This window comes from Fonsecaea erecta, assembly GCF_001651985.1.
Source record: "Fonsecaea erecta strain CBS 125763 chromosome Unknown Scaff5, whole genome shotgun sequence".
NCBI lineage: Eukaryota > Fungi > Ascomycota > Eurotiomycetes > Chaetothyriales > Herpotrichiellaceae > Fonsecaea > Fonsecaea erecta.
Window position 1 is genome coordinate 2547939 of NW_017387248.1, and position 26412 is coordinate 2574350.

The following is a 26412-nucleotide window of genomic DNA, read 5'->3' on the forward strand; positions in this document are numbered from 1 at the left end:
AGCCGCGACATAGACACAGTCACTTATCAATCTCACGAGGACCATGAGGTGGCATACAAAGCTCCTTTTCCTGCTCGAAACCCACTGTGTCAATTACACCTCGAACCTTGTCCTCGCCGGCTGTCATCATATCTTGTAAATATGTGCCGGCAGAGACGACTGTCCTCTCAGATCGAAACGAAGAAACTCTTCTCGCCCTCTCTTGGCTCAACCAAGCACCTCTTCAGGATCGGATCTGCACAAGAAATCCTAATTCTCTCAGGAGTCGCAGGGCTCCTCAAGCTCAGCACATCTTCTTCGCCGTATTGTTTCCTGGCGGCCTTGAGGGCGTCTCTTATTGCGAAGAAGACTGCACTTCCCATGAATAGAGGTGGCTCTCCTACCCCCCGCGAGCGCTGAATCGTGCGGAGGTTTTTCCACTCGACATCCTTTAGCAGAGAGATGTTCATAGTTTGAGGGATATCTCTGAACCCAGGAATCTTGTATGCACCAGGACCCCGGGTAAAGATCTGGCCGCTCGCCCTGTGCCAAAGAGACTCCTCGGTGGTGAAGAGGCCTTGGCCTTGAACATAAGCGCCTTCGATCTGCCCGTAGTCGATTGCTGGGTTGATACTTCGTCCAACGTCCATCTTAATGTCTGACCGCAGGCAGGTCCAATCCCCGGTCAGAGTATCCAGAAGAACTTCACTGGCGGTTACACCTTGCGTGAAGTAGAAGAACATCTTGCCTGTATTCTCTTGGCTTGGGTCAGAGGGATTTGGTCCCCAAACATATCCGATTTCGGGGGTCTTATAGAAACCCTGCGCGGAGAGGTTGACACGATCAAAGTACGCAGCGTGTGCCAGCTGTTTCATCGTGGCGTTGGGGCCGAGCTTTTCACGATACGGAGCGAGGCGCTCATTAAGTTGCACGCATGCGTTGTACGCTGCGTAACCGTTCAGGTCTGATGACGCCGATGCCGCTGTACTCGAAGAGTTGGCAACAGTGTTGGTCGCGGTCTCTGAGATGTGCACCTCCGTGAGGGGTACCTGGAGTGCTTCGGCCACGATCATGCAGATTTTGGTGTGCAGCCCTTGACCCATCTCGGTACCTCCGTGTGCGACGAGGACGGAGCCGTCGTGGTAGATGTGGACGAGGGCACCGGCTTGATTCAGGAAGAGGGCAGTGAATGAAATGCCGAATTTTGTAGGGATGATGGCCAATCCCTTCTTTTGCCATTTGTGTGTGGCGTTGAATTCGTCGACTGCTTTGCGGCGGGCATCGTAGTCGGCGGACTCTTTGATCTGCTTGTACATCAAGGGCACATGCCAATCCTCGAGCGCTTGGTTATAGTGTGTCTCTTCGCCCTCCTTGTAGAAATTGATTTCTCGGAATTTGTCGACGGGAATCTTCAGGTGGTCTGCAATTTCCTCCATGTACGACTCTGCAATAAACATACCTTGAGGGCCACCAAAGCCACGAAAAGCCGTATTGGAGACAGTATTTGTCTTGCAGAGACGTCCATCCACATCCACATGGGGGATGTTGTAGCAGCCATCAATATGCGATAGTGCTCGATCAACAACGGCTGCAGACAGGTCTTGGCACCAACCAGCATTGTTGAAGATGTTGGCTTTGAGAGCCTGGATTTTCCCGTCCTTGTTGACTCCAACCTTCCAGATACCCAGGAAGGGATGTCTCTGTCCGGAGGTCATGATATCCTCGTCCCTGTTGAGCATGCATCTAACCGGTCGCTTGACCTTATTAGCTGCCACGGCGCAAATCGTGGACAGTTGAATGGATCGAGTCTCCTTGCCGCCAAATCCGCCACCAAGACGCTTGACTTTGGAGACAATCTTGTTTGATTGAACTCCGAGAGCCTTCGCAATATATGCCTGTGTTTCGGCTGGGTTCTGGGTACTGCTCCAGATTTCCATTTCACCATCTTCCGGCTTGGGAATCGCCAAAGCGGCCTGGGTCTCTAGGTAGAAATGCTCCTGGCCACCCATTCTCGACGTGCCTTCAAAGACGTAATCGCATTCCTTGAATGCTTTCTCAACATCACCTCTGCGGATGTATCTGTAGTGTTCGAAGAAACTCTGCTTCTCTATCGCCTCTTCGATTGTGTAGATCGCCGGTAGCTCCTCATACTCGACTAGCACCGCCCGTGCACCGGCAGCAGCTTGCTGAGCAGTGTTCGCCAGGATCATGCCGATAGGCTGACCGGCTGTAAAGACTTCATCTTCAGCAAAGTAGACTTCGTCGCAAACAGGAGCACCCCACCAGTTCTCCTTTGGATCGGAAAAGTCATGCCTGTCAACCCAAGCGACCACGCCCGGAAGCTGGAGAGCCGGACTGGGGTCAACGCTGAGCAACCTCGCATGTGCTTTGGCAGACAAGACCAAGCAGCCAATGAGTTCATTCATCTGTGTTGGAATATCGTCTGTATACTGGGCTTCGCCAGTGCATTGTTTCAATGCGGCCATGTGAGGGTGCTCCTTTCCGAGAATCTTTTGTGCGTAAGCAACGGATGCATCGTGATCCTTTTCACCCCGAGAAATTTCTCTTTCAATCTCTTCGATTGCTTCTTTGTCCACCTCTTTGCTAGCTTCTTCGATGGAGAGAAGGACATCCTGGTAGAAACGATAGAAGAAGCCTAGAGCCAAAGATTTCCGGTACCAAGCCATGCCCCCTGGCACACCAAACGGCAGGTTGAAGTCGTGCTCCATCGCATTCATCACTCCTTCGAGCGTCTGAGGGTCTGTGAAAGTCTTGCCCACAATGTACTCCGAGGCCTGCTTGGCCTCAATGGTGATAGGGGCCATGCCTCCGTAAACCAAGTTGGCGTTCTTTACTTTGTAAACGTCGTCCAGGGAGACCCGCAAACAAGCATTGACTATGGCGATATCATCGTCTTTTCTCTTCGATTGCTTGTAGGTCCTGACATACTCTCCTTTCTCCGCGACGAGCGGGATTCTCATCGCCGCAATGACAGCGTCTCCTGGCAACGCAGTCACCCTGTAACTCTTGAAGAAGGTCGCCATAGGAATCTCAGTAGTCTTGGTGAGAGATTTGGCGATCAAAGTCGAGTTTGTTGCCACAAAAACTGGATTCAGATCTGAGATGGGTGAAGCTGTCGCCAGATTCCCGGCGGGCGTGCCAACATTTCGGATTTGGCGTCCCGCAAAATATCTGATGGCTTTTTTGATGGCTTTGAATGGTTGCGCCCTGGTAGATCCGTAGTGTTTCGCGGCTTCCTCGCAGATGTTCTCCAGATCTGTCAGAGCAACATTGCCCCCAATCTCTAGATAATCATCGTGGAAAGAATACTGTCGAAGTTCCGCAATGTCCCCCACATACACCGACGCCGAATACTGTGCCGCTTTGAATTTGATCTCAATCTGAGTTTCTGTGCTTCCACCAATCAATTTGGCGTGGGGATGGGCATTCTTGATTTCGAGTAACTGTTGGAGTGTCACAGGCCTATACCATTTCTTCCTCTTGTTGCCAAAGGCCAAGGGTTTGAATTCGTGCTTCTTCAGTGCAGGAGGGTATATTAATTCCGTGGACTTGTCGTAATGAATGAAAGACGGAGGCGTGAACTTCTTCTCGACTGCTGCATCAGCACCGTCCGCCTCGCCAGCTGCGGCGCCATTGCATGAGCTGCCATTCTCCATGCAGCAACCAGAGCCGCCGTTCGCAATCGACTTGCCACAAGCCTTATTGAAGCTCTGAGCAGCGTCCAGGATGGGCCTGTAACCCGTGCATCGGCACAAGTTGCCGTCAAAATTCTCCTCGACTTCCAGTTCGGAGGGCTCGGGGCCGTGGTTTCGGAGCAAAGCATACAAGCTCATGACTATCCCTGGCGTGCAAAAACCACACTGGCTTCCACTAGCCATGGCAATCCGTTGTTGTGCAGGATGTGGGTTTTTGGAGCTGCCAATTCCCTCGATTGTGATAACATGTTTGCCATCCACACTGGCCAGAGGCGCCAGACATGCATTGACCGATGCATGGTATATCTTTTTCGTGGTGGGATTCAACTGCGATACAACCACGGTGCAGGCACCGCACCCACCTTCTGCGCAGCCCAGCTTTGTTCCTGTCAAACCAATCCCTCTCAGGTATTCAAGTAGTGTGATTTCTGGATCTACCGAGTCCAGCTCGACCTTTGTGCCGTTGAGGTAGAAACGGAGGGTGTCATCGTAGCTTTCGGTGAGGGCGGCGAGCGAGACCACCTTTTCAGCAGTCGCTGTGGGCTCGAGGACGCCAGGCGCCATCTCGAATATGTGGGGCAGGAGGGATAGTGTGAGAACGGTAAAGGAAAAGAAAGGTAGAAGTCCTGTCAGGTTAGCATCCCAAGCCTGGTTTTTTTATGACCTGGGGGCAATGGGAACTGTCAGAGCAAATGCGAGGGCAAAAATCAAGGTCGTGCGGACTCAGCCCGGGAAGGAATGAATCTGAGAAAACAGAACAGACTCGTTTGAGACTTCCAGAGCCCTTATCGGCGGCTCCCTGAAGCTTTTGATCGGGGCAGAAGCAATTTGTTCCCATAAAGCTCGGAGTATAGATAGGGAAATGGGGACGTAAGGAGCGAGGATAGCACGAATCAGAATGGGGACAATCGCAATCAGATGAGATCTCACCAATCTCATCAAGACAGCTGACGTTGGTGGACAATGTGAGATGAAACTTCCTGTGTGTTGGCGAATGAAGACAGTGAAATGGTCGACATGGGCCGACCCCTCATTTGTCTCGTCGATGTGCGAGCGGCGACCTCCGATGCCAACCAACAGTGCTGGGCCTAGTGGCCTCTCCTGGACCCTGGTCGCTGTCGAGCTGACTAGAACCCCGCTTACTCATAACTCCCTGAGGCCCATCGACGACTATGCCTGAAGCTGATCCGTCCAAGCGAGAGAGCCCGAACCCTATAACATGACAGCTAGATTGGTCGAAGAGCGTGGGATGGATAGGCTTGAACAAGAGATGGCACACCCTGGATACTGATGGCGACAAGAAACAGTGGCTCGGAGGGCGGCGACAAGAAGCAATAGCGTCGTACAATGGTGGACTTGACGGCCTCTATCTTGATTCATTTCCTATCCCAAGGCCTCTTGAGGCTGGCTATCTTGCCGATCCTATGTTTCGCCTGCCGGCCCCTTTCCAATGCAGCTCATGGTTCTATTGTACAAACTGAGGAGCCTCGTCCTCACCCAGACGCCACCGATCACGCCGGAAGCAGGATATGGTGGCGTTGCCACATTGCGTTCACCTCGGCGACATCGTAAAAGCGCCCTGGCACCTTGAAGTTGCCCCATTCACCTGTCAGTTGCATGCATAGGTAGGTCAGTATCTCCTCGGTCCAGCTGCCCGACATGACCAGTGCCGAACGAATCATCTCCAGTGCCTTCAAGCAGCTGTCTTCGGCCAACGGCTTGCCCACCGTCAAGATAAGCTGGATATGGTAGTTGAAAACCTGCCTGTCGGAATACGGCGTCATGTCGTCGGGAAAGACAATTTGCAATACCGGCTCACCAGTTCCGCGCACCGAATTCCACTGCTCTTGCGTTGGCTGCACGACGCTGTCATCAAGCATCTCCACGTCGTTGAAGATGAAGTAGTCGGCGTCTTCCATGGCGCGGTACACCGCTTGTCTATGGCGCTCGACAATATTATGGTACTGGCCAACAACATAGGGTCGCTTGGGGAGTTGTTTGGCGCGAATTGTGTCTCGATCGATTGGTCCGTTGATCTTGTTCCTTCGGCATTCCGCAACCCAATGGCGCTGAAGGTCATCGTACAGGTGCTGCTTTCTGCAGTAGCGGGTAAAGCTGTCAGTGCCACAGGCAGGACAGATGACCACGGCGCAATCTGATGTGATAGACAATGTTAGCAGGTCTTCTGCTGTCTCAGATCGCCACGAAGACTTACCCCAGCAGCTTGTCATGTTTCGGCAGTCCGGTTTCAAGCACCTCAAACGCGGATCAAAACCATCGAATTTGAATTTAGCAGAAGGGCCCGCAGCCTCTTGAATAACAGGCTGGGTATGCTGCAGGAACCTTGTCAGTGACCCGGCAAACGGGTTCGGAGGACTGTAAGCATACCTTGTAAGAATTTAAACCTCCTCCAGTCGAAGTGGTGGTGTGAGTTCCTGAAGTTGCCTTGGAGTTTTGGGCATCCTTTCTCTTGGTATGCTCCTTGTCATTCGCAACCACAGCACCACGTCCTCTTTCCTGTTCGTTGTCAAGCTGACCTTTGCTAGAAGAGCTGACGGTGACGTCTTCATTTGAGAAATCTGCTTGAGTTATTGTCCGTTCAGAATCACTTGAATGTCGAGAAATAGCGTCATCAAGATCTTGGTCGCGCTCCTCGGCTGTACGAGTCTTACTAGGTGTGCCGTTGTTGCCTCCTTGCTTCGTCTCCGTCGAAGGTTGAGCTGCGCTTGTACCCTTCAGGGGATTGCCTGCGTCAGGCTGGCCAGCGGGCAAAGGCGGAGTAGACATTAATGATGATGTTGTGGATTGTCCGGAGAGTGTAATATCCGCCACCTGATCCACAATCCCACGAAGGCTCTCGTCACCTGAAGTCTGGATTCCCTGATTTTCTGGCGTCTGGTTCTGGGCAGCTGTCTTTTTGGGCGGTTTCTTTCTAGTCGATTTCTTCTTCTTGCTCTTCTTTGTGGAGACTGGCGTCATGTTCGCAGTGGTTTCAGGAATCGACGGACCGCCAATTGTGCTTGAAGAGAAAGAAGAATCAGACGCTGGCGAAGACGAAGAGGAGGCTGGTCGTGAACTGGAGTTATCGTGGTGTGAAGAAGAATCTGGACCGGCAGAAATATCATGTCCACTGCCACTTTTCGCCGAGACATCCAAATCAGTAGGGGTGAGCGTTTCAGAGGCTGCGGCAGTTTCTTCATCAACGACGGTCGAATTCATGTAAAACTCTGCCCGCCTAATGGTTTCCACAAGAATGGCTGCCTCTGTTCGCTTGCCTGGATCATTAAACAAATGTCGAGCATCCGAGAAGATTCGCATCGCTGTTAAGAGAGCTACACCCATATCTTGCTGTATAGAGTCAGTCTGGATGATTCGCTTGCCCGAAAGACTGTCGACACTCACAACTGGGGAAAGACTTGACTGAAACCACGAACGCACGAAATCTCGATGGTTGATCTTGACAAACAGCTGCCACGAGCAAGTGGCCCGACTGAACCCCATGTCAAAGGTATGGTGGCGGTATTTCACAATACCTGCTGACAGCATTGATTTGTCGATCATAATCATGGTTTCTCCATGCGGCCCAGCAAAGAGCAGCTCGTTTCCATTCGAATCCGTTGTGGAAAAAGGGGTTAATTGTTTCCCTTTATCTTTCGCCCTTCTTTGATACTCTTGTCGAAGAGGGGTCAGCTCTTCATTCTGGGTGGTCCAATTCAGTTCTTGAACACCCTGGATGCCTAACGGCATCGTTTCTCGGTTGAATGATCCCTTGTCGTCGACACTTTTGAAAAGCTGCTCTGCAATGACACTCGCGATACCCAGTGCTCTGGTGTCTGTCCGAAATAAAAGGTATATCTTCTGGCAAAATTTACCAAGGACTTCTTCAGCCTTTCTACCTCCAAATGCAGCGCCCAGAGTATGGGTCACAGCTACCAATTCCCCATCGTGCATGCCAATCGAGTGGACGCGACACCCACTAGAAGGCCACAAAACTTTTGAGTCTTTCAGAGACAAAGAAGTATGTGAGACAAACGCAAAACATCGGTCAGGCGTCTGACGCTCGATCTCAGCCTGCTCTTTGGGCTCGTTGTTTGATCTGGGGGCAGGAAGGGTTCATCAGCAAGCACCCTCTGACGACTTAAAAGTCTTTACTTACGCGTCTGACATTGTTATAAAGCCAGGGGGAGCTTGGACTTCTTGCAAAGAGCCTTCGTCTGCGGTTGTTTTCCCAAGGGGTGGTTCGGTTCCTGGTGGCGAGGAGTTACAAGTTCAAATTGTGAAGAAGAGTCGGCACAGTTGAGCTACAAGAGCAATACTAGCGCATTCATGAAAGAGTACCGGCATAAAAAGAGCACGTGGCCCAGACTGCTCACCAGAAACATCCCCATACTCACCCCAATGTCCCATGGTACCAAAGGTCTGGATGTCTGTCTAACACTTCATTCGTGCACTTAGTATCAGACTGATAGGGTTCAACCTGATATGAATATATATATATGTAACTGTGGCTCGATGATATAGGCGTTTTTACCTGACATCGGGGTAGGAATTGTCTTTGTTTCTCCACAAGCTCTAGGATGCTGCTGAATTGACCACAGACAAAGCCGTTCTGGGGACACTGAGAGGAGCATAGTGCACCCGAATATCTCAAGTCTTTGCAAGCAATAGATCCCTTTCATAGAATAGATGTCACAAGAGAGTACCAATCATCATCCTGTGGTTGATTGCATGCTGCTGGAAGAAGGACGTTGGAAAAAGGGTACCCATCTGCTCCAACTAACTAGAATCGTTCGTATCCATCTGGGGTTAGCTCCCACGTGATCTGGAACAAACTCGGTTGCCCCACCTGCGCCGAATGTGGCTTCAACACCTGGGTTTTTCTGACCTGGAACTCAAAGCCACCAACCCACCTAATTGACATCGATTGCATTCATTAAACTAGGCGCTCTTCTCTTTGCCTCCACTGATTGTTGCTGTCTGCCCCTTATTGCTCTTATTCGCGCTTTCACAGTCAATGGCAGACCTCAGCAACATTCTTGCCGCGCTGGCGGCACAAAGGCAAGGAGGCACTCCGCAAGCCGCTCCCCCTCCACCTGTCCCCGGCGCTCCTTACCCTCCACCTCAGTACGCCACTCCTCCAGGCAATCCACCACCCTATGGTCTACCTCAACCCATACACTCGGGCAGCGTCGACTTGACGAACATAAAACCTGTCAGTTCGGGCTCTGTCAGCATTGCCGATGCCGTTGCCAAAGCTCGGGGTATAGCTGCTGAAAAAGGTCTCTCCTATGATCCAAGTAGACGTACGCAAGGCCCGTGGAGAATATTGAGACGCTCATTGACCGTTACCGTGTAGCACCCATCAACCCAAACGATCTTCGCACTGGAAGCCGAGCTTACCGACGCTCAAGGTCGCCCTCCCGATCTCCCCCTCGCCGCGAGGGCTACCGCGATACCTACAACCCCTACAGAGATGAACGACGGGGGAATGACCGTGGCTACAACAGAGAACGCTCATTCTCCCCAAGAGGCGGACATTATTCTCCTGGACGATATCGGGATGATCGATCACCTGGTGTTGACCGAGGGGCCGAAGGTGATTCGGAAATTCTGCCCCTCGACAAAGGCGTGGTTGGGCTTATCATTGGACGCTCCGGAGAAAACCTACGCAGGGTTGAAAACACTACAGGTGCCCGCGTCCAATTCATGGATGGGCCTGAAGTTCCGGGTCCTCAACGACACTGCAGGATATCTGGCAGTCGGGCGGCGCGCACAGCTGCCAAAGCTGAGATTTTTAGGATCATCGACGACAACGAGGTCGTGAAACGGGGGCAGGACAAGTCGCGCACCAGCCAACCCAAGGTCACGAGCACAAAAGAGGGCGACAGCCTACAGATGATGGTTCCAGATCGAACAGTGGGCTTGATTATTGGTCGAGGTGGAGAAACTATTCGAGATCTGCAAGATCGAAGCGGGTGCCATGTCAACATCGTGGGAGAAAACAAGAGCGTGAATGGCATGCGACCCGTCAACCTGATTGGCAGTGCGTCCGCCCAGCAATACGCAAGAGATTTGATTCTGGAAATTGTGGAGAGCGATCAGAAAGGTATCAGCATCAAAGACCTCCACCGAGAGCGGGAAGATTCGTATGGCAAGGTCAACGACAGTATTGTCGTGCCCGGCGAGGCTGTGGGCATGATCATCGGTAAAGGCATGTTGCAAGCCGCCCATTTGACGTGTCTATCGTGCTAATCTTCTTGCAGGGGGTGAGTCTATTCGTGATATGCAGAACCAAACAGGGTGCAAGATCAATGTCTCGCCTGCCGCTGGGCGAGATATTGAACGCGAAATTGGTCTCATTGGCAGCCGGCACGCCATCGATGCTGCCAAGCGTGCCATCATGGAGAAAGTTGACGTCGTGGTGAGTGGCGACTGTGAGATGACTTTTGGCGGTACATTTGCGCTAATTTTGTTTCAGCGTGCTCGAACACAAGCTCGTGAGCGTGATAGTCACGACGAATATGCGGACAGGTATCCCGGGCAGCAGCCCGCCACATACTCTCCCGCTGCCGTCAACGTCGCCCAGGGTGTTGCACCGCCCCCGGCTACCGGGGCAGCGGACCCGTATGCTGCATACGGTGGCTACCAGAATTATCTCCAGATGTGGTATGCAGCCATGGCAGCTCAACAACAAGGTGGCCAAGGTCAAGGTGAGCAGCGATAAGGCGCGTTGAGTGGACCAACCGTGACCTGGCTCGTGACTGGAAATTCGACGCCGTTGCTGGATGATTTTTGAACTCCTCGACGACCATGCTCTCGCCTCCTCGACCTCCGGATGAGTGCTCGCCACGCTGTCTTGGCCAATTTTCGCACATGCTGTGACCCACCTGCTCTGGAGCCAATATCGACCTTGCCAAAGCTGGCTTCGCATGATATCGCTGTACACTTACGCACGTCGCTCGCTGGTGTGATACGCCTCCTTCTCGCTCCTGACCGTTGATTGCACTTGGGTTTCGACCGAGCTCCATGTATCCGCAATTTACAGGTCACTGTGCCTGCTGCAGCGTGGAGTGAAGCGTTTTCGTCGACAGAAAACGAGGTTGTGTTGGACCTAACCTTACGCCAGGCGATGAGCAAGACGAGATGATGAACGAACACCCATACTTAGGGGGAACGAAGTGGGTGTGCCAGTGATATTCGCCGCCTCGCAGTGTTGATCAACATAGCTTCAAAGTACCACATGGGGATTTGTAAATCCCCAGGGCTCGACATTCGACTTCTACTGTGTGAACACCGTAGGTTACTACTACTGCTACTACTACATGGTACATGAGGTTGTGTGACGGCTTTTTGTGTAGACAGCCACGTCGCGTGGCTGACAATAAGAGGACGAAGAAGCATTATCAGACGCACTAGGACAGGAATAGTAAAGCGCCGCGGACTCGAATAACGGCATGACATCACTGCTGCTGCTGCCCCGCTCTTCAGGCGCCACAGGAAAATGAAGGTCGCCGATCCCGTGGCTGATTTCCCCCGAATCTTGGACGATCCTTTAAAAACCCTGCTTCCTTGCCTCACCTCGTCGTTGTTTTGTTTTCCTTCTGGTAGGCACCATTTGGGAATATCGGATTGCTTCGTTGGTGTCTCCCTTCCCAGACTCGCGCCACCATCCCCTTCTCCTGCACCGCAATGTATCCGTCCGTCCACAATTGATCACGTCCTTGGCGGCAATTAGTGTTCCTGGGATACGTCACGACCGCGACGGTCGTTGCGGTGATGGAACGGTGGTTGGTGGCAGCTGGGGAGATGGCGAGGCAAGCTGAAGAATAATCCCCTGTGCCATCTCAGTTCCCATGCAATCTTGTTTCATCTCAACTTCCACGTGCGAGCGCGTGTCGGACGTGGAAGCAGCATGGATGAGATGGTTGGTGGGCGCTTCTTCAGCCTGGTTGCACTATTTCTGGACTACGCGCCAACTTTCTGGTCTGGAAACATCACCACCAGCCGATATTCCTGCACCACCACATACGGCAACTCTTTTGAAACGCCCTCAATCTTTCTTTGAATATTCAGAAGAGCCTCTTGTAACATGTTGGTGGTGCGCCTGCAACATGGGGTCGAGGTCAACGGGAAAAGCGGTACGTACCGGCAGAATCGTCTTCTTATTGTGTCTTATTGTTCTTATTGTTCTTATTGTCTCGACCAACTCTTTCACTATCCTGTGTTTCTAGTCCCTTATTCACTTTCCTCGCTATTGTTCGCTGCCTTTGCTTTCTTGCATGTCACGAATCTCCTTTGTTTGTCATAAATAGCATTCTTGCTGCCCGAGTCTTGATGACTGCCTTTGTCAATTAATATCCCTTGTCACCTGTATCCCTACCCTCGTGGCCGGGTTCTGTTTCTTTCTCTCATCCTGCAATACCATCTACTCTCACACATCGACACGACCTTCCAAGCAATCAAGATACTTACTTGAACTCGAAAATTAGATAATTTCCTGTCGACTTCTGCACCATGTCTGCCCCGTCGGCCTTTGCGGCTGGCGCTCCTCCATCCATGCCTGCCGGCAGCCATGAGATACGAGACTATTACTCTGACCAAGGCCCACCTAGGTCGCTACCACACAATGCACCATCCATCACACCCTACCTTGGCCTCCGGGCTCGATTATCACAGATATGGCTCAATCGATGGACCATTCTCCTCCTACTTGTCCTGGCTCGTACCCTTATCGCAATTTCTGGAATCAACAACAATTTAGGCTCCGCAAGACGTGAAGCACTGTCAGCCTGCTCGGACGTCGAATCGATGGGTTCCGCCATGGCTTCTATGCCTCACTACATGTCTCAGGGCGTGAATGAGGTGGCGGCTACCGGGATCGAGAAGTCGGTCAACGGTCTGATTCAGATGACCAGCATGAGTGTCACGGCAGTGGAAGAGATTGTCGTCTTCGTGATCGGCATGATGACCAATACCTACCTCTGTCTGATCACTTTTGCGGTCAGTGGCAGTTTGCATTCCGTCATCGGCGCCCTGGACTCAGCACAAAATGGTCTCAACAACCTTACACAAAATCTCGGAAACGACTTGTCTGGCGCTGTCAAAACATTTGAGGATGCCTACAACAGTTTCATTGGCAAACTCGAGAGCTTTATCGCCTTTGGCCAAACCGTTGACCAGCCGGCGCCTCTCAATCTTACTTCCGAAATGAATTCGTTGAAGAACCTCAAATTGCCAGCCAACCTTGATGCCGACCTGCAAAAACTCAACAACTCTATCCCAACTTTCGCTCAGGTCAAGAATTTCACCGAAAGCGTCATCCGACTTCCCTTCGAAGAAATCAAACAGCTCATGAACGAATATGTGGGCAACTATACATTCAACCGATCCTTGTTTCCGGTCCCAGAGAAAGAGCAACTTACCTTCTGCAGTGATAACGACGGGATCAATGATTTCTTCAACGGGCTGGTCGCCATCGCTGCTCTTGCGCGCAAAGTCTTCATCGGCGTGCTGCTTACCCTGGCAATCCTCGTCATGATCCCAATGGCATGGCGCGAAATCAAACGATGGCAGAAAATGCAACAGCGTAGCCAACTGGTCAGTTCAGACGCCCGTGACCCACTGGACGTTGTCTACCTGGTCAGCCGCCCCTACACTTCGACCGCTGGAATCAAGCTATCCAACACATTCCAGTCCCAGCGTAAGAAGGACCTCGTCCGTTGGGTCGTTGCGTACGCTACGTCTGACGCTGCATTGTTTGTGCTCGCTCTCGCCGTTGCGGGGCTGTTCTCTTGTGCCTGTCAAGCTATCCTGCTCCGTGCCTTGGAAAAGGAAGTCCCGGACCTCACCAACCAAGTCGGCGCTTTTTCCGACAAAGTGATTGCGCAACTTAACAACGCATCCGAACAATGGGCCATTGGAACTAACGCAGCCATTGCCGCCACGAGCAAGGACATCAACCAAAACATGCTGGGTTGGGTGAATACGTCCACAACCGCAATCAACGACACACTCAATGCATTTGTGGACGAAACGACAAATGTTCTCAACACCACATTCGGCGGGACAATATTGTACGATCCTATTATGGAAGTTCTCAATTGCCTTGTGTTGCTCAAGATCCAGGGCATCGAGAAGGGTCTTACCTGGGTTCATGATAACGCGCACATCGACTTTCCCCTACTGCCGAATGATACCTTCAGCCTAGGCGCCGTGGCTAGTCTGGCGGACTCGAGCAATCCCTCAGACTCTTTTCTCGCGAGTCCTGGGGACGCCACAAGCGATAAGATTTCCGCGGCCGTCGCAAGATTCGTTGATGAAGTTGAGGACACTATTCGGACGGAAGCGATCATTTCAACCGTCGTCCTGTTTGTCTGGGTTTCAGTCGTGCTCATGGGCATCGTTCGAGCATTGATTCTCTGGGCCAGGCGGAACAAGCTCCGCGGCGAAGGCGGTGCGCCAGCATTCCCTGCGAGCCACGCCATGAGCAGTGGCTTTCGCCCCGAAATTCAAGGGCAGTATGCTGGATTTGTTGATATCCCATTGGCCAACGTCAACAGTTCCCGGCCAATGTCACCCGCACCGAAGTATACGCCGCCCGAAAATCCCGAGGCGCTTGAAAAAGACTATCAAGATTCAAAGCTAGGGTTTGCTGGACGTAGAGTATACCAAGAGTCGGAGCAACAAGAGACTGACAGCAAACATCGAAGTATCTGGCATAGGGATTGAAATGACATCGAGATGAGTTTTTGCATCTTCAAGACTTCAAGGGCCCAAACATAACGAGATATGTGCATCAGCATTTTGAGCACATCAAAACAGTCCTGCGAGACTTGAGCTGGACCAGCCTCTCTAGACTTGCCATACAGCGGAGAGCAATGGAACATTTGTGGAGGAACAATGAAATTCCGATTGAACACATCAGTGATAAACGAGAACAAACGGGTGGCATCGGTAATGTGTGTGTGATGTTGAATGATGACATGCTTTGTGGAGGACATCTTCTTTGTTGCGGCTTGACAACCGCTCGGGCACAAGGTGAAACAAAAGGAAGAAAATGGAAGATGCCCGGGCTTTTACTTAGAAGCCACAGTGAAGATGATTTTCCTCATGGTCAGTACCGAGGGACTCGAGTTCCTTCCCTGCCCCTTCTCCGGTGGCGCAGCGTGGTTCTCTCTCCCTCTGGGCGAGAGACACCCTGCTCTCTTCTCCACCGACCTTCCGATAGCCCTACCTCCCTACAGTGGCTGTCGCGCCTTGTTACTCTGTGACGAGGTGTCAAGCAAGGCTATCGGTGCTGCGATTTGACACTGTGCCGACTTATCGCAACCGGAGTCGCGTGATGGAGTGGAATCATAAGTCTTTTCGATCTATATACCCTTTGTTCCTCTCACTCGAGAGGAGAATCACGAGTGGTATCTCGAGGACGAAGCAGGTCTTGCACGGGACGTTCGGATACACGTTGGTTTAGAGCCCCCTTCATCCATTTTGGATGTTGTTGTGTAGGCTCTTCTAACCCGGACGTCGCTTGTTGTTGAGCTATGGTCTCGAGGGATATCTGATGGCTGTTGTTGATGTGTGCTTGGATGTTGAGGCCCTCATTTGCTGTTGTCGTTCGGCCTTTTCCTTTTGTTGTCTCTGAAACTTCGCGTTTCAGCCGCAGGAGCTGTCTCTTCGCTGATCTTCGGAGAAAGTCGAAAGCAGTGAATGCGGCGAGATGGCAGGATGAATTAGTTCGGCTTCAACACGAATGAGCTCGCCTTTGAAATGAGATCTGGCATGCTGCTTCCAATGGACTCGACTGTGTTACATCAACCCATGGTCGGGCTCTCAATGCATGTCTTCCATGAGCCAACCATACGGTCGGGATACGCTGGATGTCAGTATGTCTATGATGTCGCTTCGAAGAAGGCCTCCTCCTCCATATACCTCTGGTGAACCGGATACCAGCATGCAGCATCCGATTTCGCCGGTATGCAGAGGTCTGTGGTGAAGGCGGCGGGCTCGTGAGCTTTGCTCCGGGTCCTCCTTCCCCCAACATCGAAAGAAAAAACAAAAAACAAAAAATAGGAAAGAAAAGCCGTGGGTTGGATCCTACATTGTCTGGGTTGTTGTCAACTTATGTGCCTCTGTCCACCAGAGAGCTGCGAAAAGGTGGGAAGACAAGTTTTGGTCATGTAGGTAGATAGCAGCCTTGGATAGATTCCGAAATAACAGGATTCAGCCCGACAACCTTAGTATTCTCCCCATTCTCCCTTTGGAACTCTTTGTTCTTCAACGATCTTTTTTCGAGGATGGAAGGCGTCGGCAGCCGATTTCTTCCCGCACATGCTGTTTGTCGAGGTACTGTAATAACTCACATACACTCTATCTGGCATTGGACATGGAAGAATGTAATCCAGGGCAGGGAGAGGTCGTATGTTTGCCAACGGAGTCGACACGCTCTATGCAGCAGGCTTTCTGATGAGATCCAAGTGCTGCCAATCTCCCAAATCATATGGGATGGCTATGAACGAGGAAGAAGCGAAGCTCACAACATTGATATGACTAACTTTAGTACATTGCTGCTGGAAAGCTGTGGCAGCGATCCATAGATTCTAATTCAGCTGCAATAGCACGGGAAGAATCAGGCCGCATTCACCGACAAGCAGAAACGTGGACCCCCATGTGTCAATGATGGCTTCACGAAACTGTGGCTCAAGCCAGCGGGACAGAAAACATGTACCGTGTCAACGACAAAGGTTCGAGCAATCCAGGCCTTTCAGCATTGCCTCAATTCACGCAAGATCTTGCGTTTCAAGCTGCACATCAGCGATGGCAACCCCCAATTCACTATCTCCTTGTCCTGTTGTGCTGGTCAGCGGGATGTTGTCATTCAATGTTCTCTCGAGAAAGGACGAGTTCCACTTACCAAAGTACAAGAACCATTTACCCTTGAACTGAACCAACCCCTCGGCGAAGACCACCTGATCCACCTGGCCCTTCTTCTCATTGCCAGCCTCGGGCACCAATATTGGTCTCTCCAGCCTCGCCACTGGCCCATCCCTCAATGCCGGCTGGTACATCCCATCGCTGACATTTATCGTCGGCCGAAACGAGCCAGAAGGGTCGATGAGCATCTGACCCACCGAGTACTGGTTCTGCGGGTATCCCACGCGACCCGTCGTCATGCCGTTGTAAATGAGCAACCACTTCCCATCTCGCGTTTTGACAGGCGGCGGCCCGGGCTCAATCAGGCGGTTCTCCCACGGATTGACGGGGCCGGCGAAGTATTGGTCGGCGGGCAGTGCCGTCCAGTTCAAGAGATCCCGCGAGGTTGCGTGGTAGAAGAAGCTGTCGCCAAAGTACATGTGGTACAGGCCGTCGGCTGTCGGTTCGCTGATGATGGCGCCGGATTTGGAGTGGTTGATGCGCGGCGAGGCAACGTCGATGTCCGAGTACTCCACGTCCTGGAACCCAGGGAACAGAGGGGGGTACTTTTGCCAGTTCAAGAGGTCCGTCGACGTGGCGAGACAGAGCAGTGCCGTCACGCTGTCGTATGCGGTGTAGGTCATGTAAAACGTGCCATTGACACGGATGATCCGAGGATCTTCGGTCCCGCCGATGTGCTCCCAGGGCTCGGTCGCGTACACGACGGGGCGGTTGAGGCGGGTGAAGTTGACGCCGTCGGTGGACCACGCGAGCCCGATGGAGGACGTCTTGGACGTGTTCTGCGCGCGATACAGCAAAAAGACGGTCTCGTTGAGGACGATGGCGGTCGGGTTGTAGAGGTACGCCGACTCCCAGTTGGCGGCGGGATTGGGCTTCAAGATCGGGTTATGGGCGTATTTGTTGAACGGCGCGATGGGGAAGACGGGCGGCGTGTAGTTTGCCGTGTTCTCGGGCGTCGAGGGGCCGATGTCGAAGGGCAGACTCAATGCCGTGCGCGGAGGCCGCGCTTGGGACACTGACGACGTCGGCAGGATGGAGAGGAGGCCGGTGTTGAGGACATTTTGAAACTTCATTATGGCGCCCTTTTTTCCCGACAACTGGCTCGGATAGTTTGGGCGTCCACGTGATAGACTCTGCAGAGGCTCTGACAATCTATGGCCATATGCTTTTTATATCCCGTATGTATGGGCAGAGCAAGTCCAGTCTCATGCAGGTAGAGCGGATTCGTACATGAGGTTTCAGCCTCTAGGCGAGGATCTCCCAGCCACCAAGGAAGCTAGGGGGCCACCTTTGTCCTCCTTTTTCTCTGGGCAAGGGCCCTCCTGCGTCTACTCCGTATACATCTATGAATGCTATGATATTCGCGACTTCCCCATTTTGCATCGATTCACTCATTTCTCTTTATATCAAAAAAGGGACTCTGGAGTATTGGGGAGACCTTCTGTCTACATATAGATAATCTTTGTGTGGAACCCGCAGTATATATGTTCCGAACTCCGCACTGCCTGTATGTACCCCACTGCCCACACGAATGACTGGCCCGCAACACTTACACCTCGAACTTTATTCAATATCTAAAATGGACTTTCTTTTCCCCGGATCCCCAATGACACAAATCAATCGACAGTCAAGCTTCCCACCTGATCATCCACGGGCACGCACCGACTTGCCTCGGCCAAAAATCAAGCACATTAGATCGATGTTGTGTTGCGAAGAATCGATTCCCAAACAAATTTGGGGTCGTTATTTTCCGCCGAGCATTCACCTTTACTTGGCTGTGACAGCCGCTGTTCGCTGGTGACCTCGTGGAAGGCCGCAAGGTGACTCGTGATACGTTCAAGCTCAAGGCAATGTATGGAGTAGTTCCATCTGGGCCTTTTTGAAAGTGCGAGTCCAAAGCGGAATCTTTAAAGCGAGAGATTTCGCGGAAATAGCGCAGATTCTGGAGTTCATGTTCGATAATAGCAATGTCATGAGGTCGATACAAAGGCCTGTCGATTTTCTTGTAAATATAGGACATCTTCTCATCACCCTTGTGAGCTTGAAGGGCCGCACCATTGAGATATTCCTCTGTCTCTATATCCGATAGTAGTACCGTTAGCAGCCGTGACTGGTTATCGACATAGTGCGGGTAGCGAATTCTGTCATCGTCTTCTTGGACCGTGACGCTTGACAAACGACGGAGATCCAGAAGCCTGTTTTCTCGATCGCCTTGAATGTTCACACCAGGTAGAACGCGTCTCAGAGAGTTATCTGTCAACTAGGATTCCGCTAGCTCAAGTTTCAGTTGGATCTCCGTGACCGTATAGTCCAGGAGCTCAAGCATGAGCTTCTCAAGCCAAAGCAGGGAAACAAATGACTCAAATTCAGCGCGCCGCTTGAATTGTTGTTTAATCAGCTCTTGCGGAAAGCTGTGAGGGCATTCGATATCTATGCTGAGTTATCTCTCTGTATGCCTCAATGTTCAAGGTGATTTTAACGTGCCATCTCGAGCTGCCTGAGCTGAATATGAGATATTGGTGACGGATTTATGGCTCAGGGTCTCCATAGCACCGAGAAGCTTCATCTTCGGTGTATAGGATATGATCGATATTAGACTGCATTATTGTGAGAGAGGAAAGAGCAGTACTGGAAAGTCGTGGTGTTTGCCGGATCATTTTAGAGGGGCACTGTTATGGCAAGAGGCTGCGAGGACGCGTTCGTTCAGAAGGGAATGAGGGCATTCATCCCTCGTTTTACGAGAGGCCTAAAGGGTGCCGAGATAGCCACGGTGCTAAAGTACGCTTTGACAGTGACTATTATTTACTTTTGCACGGGGATATTCTCGGAAGGCACTCTTTCACGCGTATTAAATAGTATGTAGACGGATGCACCGTCCACCATCCACAACGTTTAAATTCCTCTTTCGCCCTTACACCGGACACGTTCTAATTCGAATCACTGTAGCTTGAAGGAAACCCGCACCACTGGAATGACTGGGCTAGCAAGTCACTATCGGGGATAATATCACAGCGATACTACCTTCACAACTTTTCCGTCTTTCCTTAAAACAAGAAATCAATGACCGAGACTTTTTCTGAAACCCCAAGTTTTCTGCCAGGTTTCCAAGCCCAGTCCTCGTCATCAACGCCTTCTATGGCCCTTCCACGCATTGGATTGCCCCTTCGTGATACCAATCCGCACAATAAGGCTTCCGAGAAAGTTCAACGTGCCATAGCCATTACACCACGATAGTAATCCACGCCCAATGTTCGGGCATGAGCGAGCCGTGCATCCGTGTTGAGGGGGAGGTCGAGGATATGCTTCTGCTTGCACAAGCTGTCAGTAACCCTTTCAAAAGCATCAATGATCGGGAGAGGAGGGCACACAAGGCTGCTAGCATACCTTTTCACCAACGCCGTCTTGAATCTCCAACTCCAGAATCCTCGCAAGCATTTTTCCCATCTCGCACAGTGCCACTCTCTCCTCGAGCTTCTCACGATCCTTGTTCAAATCCGAGGACCCCAGTTCCTGAGCTGATGCCGTGGCTTGAGATCGCGCGTTCAGACGCGTCAGCGAGCGTTGGAGTCGGGAAAGCAGGTCTTGCTTTGCTCTGAGCTTCGTGTGTATAACGCCTTCGGCGACACCGTGTCGTGGCGCCATCGAGTTGTCCATCAGCGACATCAATTCCACAAAGTCGGCATAGACTTGTCCTCCGTTTTCCCACTCAGTTCCTGACCTGTCAACGCCGTTGCCAACCACTGCAGCGTTGACCTGTTGCTCTGCTTTATTCCCGAACCATCCCAATACCTCACGCAGAGCATCCCAATCTTCGTCGATGGCTAAGCGTGGAGCTACGCGGCGTAGTAAGCAGTCATGAGCGCTACAAAAGTCTCCCGCAGCAAGAAGGTGGTTCAATTCCGCAAGGGGATTGTTGCATGAGCGCGCGTAAAGGGCTTTCGAATGGTGAATCCATGGTCCAGGGATCTGGAAAGAGGCAGTGAAAGCGGTCCACAATGACTCTTGGCCGGCCGAGGCGTTGCCAATACGTGGTGCACATGGTAGTGATGCGGCATGGCGGCTGAAGAGATCGCGGATCTGAGCTGCTCGTTGCGCCGGATCGGAAAGGTGGAGAAGTGCATATACTGCGCCCAGCGTGTCTCTGCGTGCCGAGTGCTCGAAAGCAAGCGACATAGCTAGGTCATCGGAAGTGTCCCGATCGATTGATATTCCCGGGATCGTGGCAACGATGGCATGATGGAGGCGGAACGTCCCCCAAGAATCCCAAGGACGTGACAACGCCGAGAGAGCTTGGGGGAGAACAGGTTTCTCGACGTGGCGGATGGCGGAAGCGTTAGACTTGCTGCTAGCCCGTCCCTTGCTAGCCCCAACGTTGCTCGCGAAGATCTTCAACACTACCCACAGGGGATCCTCATCCTCATGCTTCCCACATACAGGGGTGGCGGATTCAAGTCTCGAATGTAATCTCTCCTGGAAATCCGCTACCGCTTCGTGGATCTCGCCATTCTTGTGCTTGCCATACCAGAAGCATAGCGCAAAGGCCTGTATCCAATCCAATCCGAAGTTTTCTGAGATGGCGAAGGTTGAGGCACGGTCTTCAACAGGCACATTCTGCTTTCCCTGGACGATGCTGGTGTTCCCCGAAAGTATCTCATACAAAGCGCGAATCCCCTCGCTCATTTCGGAGATAACTCCTTGGCTGCGCCACGCGGAGATTTGATCTTCGATGTCTTGCTGAAAAGCCGAATCAGCCTGTCCAATTTGTGCGACCAACAATGCAAGGTGAAAGTCCTTTTCTTGCATGAGTGCGTCACATGCAGCATGAATGTTGTTCGCCGTCAGTTGCAGGATGGCTGCTGCCGCACCGTCAAGCTTCGAGGCCGCTTTGATGCGCTCGCCGTGGCGACGCCATACGAGCTCTGAGAGATACTTTGATAGGCGATCTCTGCGGATACGCGGCTGGAAATCTTGTTGTTGCTGATGGTTTAGACCTTGAATAAACTCGTCCTCGTAGTCATCGAAAAGAACGTGGAGTAATTCGTAAATGTCGAGTTCTTCGGTAGCGCAGTGTTGCTGTATGAGGCGGTCTTTGGCCTGAGAAAAGGCCATGGCATCGTGTTTAATTGAGGGAACACTGTCGCTGAGGACCACTTGAGCGTCTGCCAAGATGGACTTGACGTACGTAGCAACCTGAACAACAGTGTTAGTGACCGTCACAATCCTGGCAACCTCGGATTCTCTCCTACATTATCAATGTTGACTGGCGGCAGCGAAGCCATAACAATGTCCGTACCTGTAGCTTCACTATGCGCCATCACGTCTGTGATCCAATCGCTTTCGACAGGCGCATTCACTGGCTTGTAGACAAGCTGATTGACGGACGTGAAGTGTGGCTTGAAACTTGCATGCCAGAGTTTATCGTTTTCGCCGAGTTCAGCAGAATCATCTCGCATTTGGTCTTCAAATGTCTTTGCACGCTTTGCATAGGGGAACTAGAACAAGAATCTGTTTCAGCAAACGGGTTTCTCATTAAACTACCTACATATATATGTGCTATTATCCCAACCTGTGCCCCGAAACCGTAGACATTGCGAGATGATGCAAGCATCGCGTCCTCACTTTCACGTCATGGCAAGCCGACTGAGCACGGCCACAGGATTCAGAGGCATAGTAGGTCAAAAAGGATGGAAGGGAGGAGGATAGGGATAGGGGAGTCAAACCTCAAAATCCGGACCAGCCTGCGGCTTCCCCTTTTTTCCTTTCAACTCGGCCATTCTTTCCTCGTGTCTGCTGAAAAGCGAATTCATAATGTCGATGCTCGTTCGAAATTCGTTCTTGTTGACGCTCTTGCCGAAGTCAAGGCTCGGTTTCATCGGCTCGTATGTGCGATCCAAAAGGACTTTGCTCTGTACTTGTCGAAGAGCGTCGCGGTTCTGTTTGCGTGGGCTGATAGTGCGCTGAAGTTGTTCCGCCCAGTCGCCATCAATGTTAATGAGAGCCTTTCCGGGCGTACCGACATTGCTGGGCTTGAGGATCGGTTTGCTGGGGTTGGCAGCAGGTGGTGGATACGAGCCTACCATGCTCACTTCGTTGTCATCGTCGTCGCCGTAGTCGGAGTAGTCTTCTTCCAATTCAGAACTCTCTGCACCTTCTTCCACAGTCTCGGCCGCAGGAACATCATCGCCATAATCGACAACAGACTGCCGGCCATAGCCTCCGGGCAGTGTCTTTTGTTTGAACGCAAATGTATCATCGTTTCCGTCAGCCTCGTAGTCATCATGTGGTTCACTGTCAACGTCCATCCCTGAGTTCTCTTCAGAGCGAGAGCTGTTCAGCGAGTCAGGGGGAGCAGACAGCAGACTCTGGCCCAGTTCGTCGTCATCGTCGTAGTCTAGGCCGTAGCGGGTGTAGTGGGGAACCCGGAACGTCCACACACCCGTGGTCACTTCGTAATTCACAAACTCAGTGCCGTGCATCTTTTTGAGGCGATTGACGTGCTTCTCGAAGATAGGCCCACTTGTGGCGGAAGATGGCTGACCACGAGATCGCGGCCAGGAGTTCTCAATAGAAATTGTCGACGGTACGTTCAAACCCTTGCCGACCGGTGGTTTGGAACTTGCATCGGGATAGACTGTAACTGATCGCAAACGGATTTCCACAATCTTCTCGTAAAGGTCGTCCAAGGGAAGACTGGTGAGATCAACGGGACCGTTGAACACGACCTTGCCACATCCTTTTCGACCGACTTCAAATCCTACAAATCGGGACAGCTTCTCACGAGGCATCTTGCTCAGTTCAGCACGTGTCGGTTTCATCCAGTAGTCCCCGGGCTGTGGATCTGGCTTGGCTTGGACAGTCGTCTTCCGTGAGATGACATCGTCGGACTCCCGATCTTCTGGGACAACAGCAAGTTCATTGCCGCGGACTGGTTCAGCCTCGGGTGTAGCTGTGCCATTCACAGTTCTGCCAGCAGTTGTACCCTCTGCCTCATCTTGGTCGCCCTCGGTCAGTACCAAAGCTCCGGATTCGCCATTCAAGACCCCATTCGAACCACCAGTGGTATCTTTGTCAAAGCTCACGCGCTTCTTCAACTTGTTTGTTGGTTCACTGGTTGAGGATGCTCGCCATTTGTGACAACAGAAACCTCGTTGTTCCCATTGACTGATTGATTTAGGGCGTTTGTCGGAAAGGCGGGAAGCGAAGGTCGGCTGAAAAGGTCGTTTCTGATGCTTCGATCAATGGTCAACCGACGCATATTGCCACTTGACCACCTGGTATTGGTGGAAGCGAATGCGTTAGGGCTAAGGACACCTTCAGCATCCCCTGCAAATTGAGACCGCAAATTGCTGACAGATGCACTCTTGCCAAACGAGCGACCGAAACTGCCGCCGTTGAAAGTACGACTACCATACATACTGCTGCTCAAGCCACTTCCGCCAGGTGTACTGGCTGCACTGTTTGGTGTGCCATATGTTGAGTAAGAGAAGCCAAAGCCAGACCGACGGGGTGGCGTCATGTAACGAGACTGGTTGAGTCTGAGACTCGGTGGTGGCTTTGACTGGCTCTCCTTCAACTTTTGGGTGGCAGACAATGGAGTGAAAAGTGGCTTGGAGTTATCTGGCGTTGGTACTGGCAGTCCAGTCCAGATGGATGTCTGACCGTACGGGTTGGGATCATTCAGGGACGAAACTTTGAAGTCTGGTTGCTGCTGATTTTGTTGGTTATTCTGTGAGTTACCGAACATATTTCCAAAGCCACCAGTCGAGCCACCAAAACCACCTTGCTGAGTGTTGGTGTTGTTGAAGAACGAGCTGGTTGCAGGTTTGTTGGCAGTGTTGCTAAAAAACCCTGTGCTTGGGGCTGTATTCGCAGTTCCGAACAAGTTTCCCGATTGCTGTTGATTGTTGTTATTCCCAAAGAGGCCTCCACCAGTGTTCGTGCCTGTGGTTCCCAGTGTGCTCCCGCCAAAGATGCTACCGGGCTTCTGCTGATTGTTGGCATTGGTTCCGAACATGGAAGTACCCGCGGTGGTATTGTTAGTGCCGAACATTCCGCCACTGGTACCGGCGTTGTTGTTGGTGAAAAGGCCACTGCCGGTGGATGCGTTAGTGTTACTAAACATGCCACCTGGCTGTTGGTTTTGGTTTGCAGAGGCTCCAAACCCTCCTGCATTGCCAAAAAGGGGAGCCTTTTGCTGTTGATTGTTGTTGTTCCCGAACAATGTTGTAGACTGTTGCTGATTCGCACCGAAACCCCCGGTGTTAGGGGTATTCGTATTGCTGCCGCCAAACAATCCAGTTCCTGTGTTGGCATTGGTAGTGTTGGTGGTGCCAAACCCGAACGTTGGGGGGGTGCTGGTGGTGTTGCCAAATAATGTCTTGCTCTGGTTTTGGTTCTGGTTGAAGAGACTGCCTCCGGACCCGAAGCCAGCACTTCCTGCACCGAATGTATTTGTTCCGGTGTTGGAGGTTCCAAATAGACCCGTAGAAGGGGCGGCAGAGGACTGCTGGCCAAATAAATTTCCACCAGCAGGCTTGGTTCCGAACAGGCCAGTGCTGCCAAAACCGGCCGTGGCGGTATTGGAGCCGAAGCCTGACGATGTGGTTGTAGGACCGAAAGGGCTGGCATTTGTACTGCTGCCAAAGCCTGCGTTGTTCGCTCCAAAGCCTCCAAAAGTGTTCTGGCCGAAACCACCTGCCTGACCCGTGGCGTTGCCATACCTTCGACCCGCATTGTAATCTGCTAATCGCAACTCTTCAAACGAATATTTTTGGTATGGTGGCATGAAATTGATGCTTTGGTAGTTGCTGGATAAACCCGCAGCTTCTTTCTCGAGCGTGGGCGCATATGGTGTGGAAAGGGTGCCTTCTGACGGAGGAACAGGCTGGTTGCTCAGAGCCGTTCCGCTACCAGCAGCACCGAATGGACTTGAAGTTGACCCGAATCCGCCGGTTGTTCCTGCACCCCCTTGGCCGAACAAGGGAGTGGAGTTGGTGCTCGACCCAAACGCAGGTTTCGACGCGCCTCCAAAGTTGAACCCTGTGCCACCGGTGTTACTGGCAAACGCATTGTTGTTACTTCCAAAACCACCTGTTGACCCGAACCCAGAGTTGGTGTTTGAACTTCCGAACAGTCCACCTCCTGTGTTTGTGGTTGTCGAGCCGAAGGTATTCGTGGAAGGTTTGGAGCCAAAAAGAGTGGTTGACGTGTTGGTATTGCCACCAAAACCTGAAGGAGTCATTATTAGTTCGCCTGGCTTGATAGTAGAGGAAGTTTGCACAATATCAACACGAGTGAACTGGATTGGAGATAGTCGCCGCCGGGACGCTGGTTGCGGGTTCGCCAACCGAGACATATTTCATGTGACGAGTGGAGGAGAATAGCGACAGAGCAAAATAAGTCCATAAAACAATGGGCGGCGACGAGCTACGGGTGAGGCAGTGCAGTAGTTGACGTCTTGCTGCCTGCGAAAATGATTCACGCACCTCCAGTATTGGGCCCGAAAGTGCTGCCTCCGAACGGGTTTGCGGTCGCTGTGCTGGAACCAAAACCAGTAGTGCTCGTGTTTGTACCGAACCCTGAATCATGAAGCAAGACATCAGAGCCCCTCCTTATTTGATCTGACACGACATCTCACTTACCTGTACTAGCATTGGTATTATTGCCAAACCCTCCAAACCCCGTGTTTTGAGTGGTGTTATTCGAGCCGAAGAAACCGCCGCCACCGCCAAAAGACATGTTGGCGGGTATCGACGCGCGTCTTTGCGCAATATTGGGGAACGAAAGA

General features: G+C 51.9%; 6 protein-coding genes across 6 annotated transcripts; 2 read left to right on the forward strand and 4 right to left on the reverse strand.

Moving 5' to 3' along the window:
* Positions 1-167: 167 nt before the first annotated feature.
* AYL99_06983 (xanthine dehydrogenase) lies at positions 168-4259 on the reverse strand (the record flags this gene model as incomplete). Its single annotated transcript, XM_018838492.1, has 1 exon — positions 168-4259. The coding sequence occupies one exon, from the start codon at positions 4257-4259 to the stop codon at positions 168-170; it is 4092 nt and encodes a 1363-aa protein (XP_018693052.1).
* A 947-nt stretch (positions 4260-5206) lies between these two features.
* Positions 5207-7862, reverse strand: AYL99_06984 (hypothetical protein; the record flags this gene model as incomplete). The annotated part of the gene is made up of 5 exons (XM_018838493.1): positions 5207-5850; positions 5911-6028; positions 6084-7043; positions 7098-7791; positions 7852-7862. The coding sequence occupies 5 exons, from the start codon at positions 7860-7862 to the stop codon at positions 5207-5209; spliced, it is 2427 nt and encodes an 808-aa protein (XP_018693053.1).
* An 847-nt stretch (positions 7863-8709) lies between these two features.
* AYL99_06985 (hypothetical protein) lies at positions 8710-10419 on the forward strand (the record flags this gene model as incomplete). The annotated part of the gene is made up of 4 exons (XM_018838494.1): positions 8710-8998; positions 9052-9900; positions 9959-10116; positions 10174-10419. 4 exons carry the CDS (start codon positions 8710-8712, stop codon positions 10417-10419), a joined length of 1542 nt encoding a protein of 513 aa, XP_018693054.1.
* Positions 10420-12209: 1790 nt separating this feature from the next.
* Positions 12210-14423, forward strand: AYL99_06986 (hypothetical protein; the record flags this gene model as incomplete). Its single annotated transcript, XM_018838495.1, has 1 exon — positions 12210-14423. One exon carries the CDS (start codon positions 12210-12212, stop codon positions 14421-14423), a length of 2214 nt encoding a protein of 737 aa, XP_018693055.1.
* Positions 14424-16471: 2048 nt separating this feature from the next.
* On the reverse strand, positions 16472-17698 carry AYL99_06987 (hypothetical protein; the record flags this gene model as incomplete). The annotated part of the gene is made up of 1 exon (XM_018838496.1): positions 16472-17698. One exon carries the CDS (start codon positions 17696-17698, stop codon positions 16472-16474), a length of 1227 nt encoding a protein of 408 aa, XP_018693056.1.
* Positions 17699-19828: 2130 nt separating this feature from the next.
* On the reverse strand, positions 19829-26363 carry AYL99_06988 (hypothetical protein; the record flags this gene model as incomplete). Its single annotated transcript, XM_018838497.1, has 7 exons — positions 19829-19930; positions 20010-21815; positions 21872-22117; positions 22346-23716; positions 23770-25853; positions 26111-26203; positions 26267-26363. The coding sequence occupies 7 exons, from the start codon at positions 26361-26363 to the stop codon at positions 19829-19831; spliced, it is 5799 nt and encodes a 1932-aa protein (XP_018693057.1).
* Positions 26364-26412: the final 49 nt, after the last annotated feature.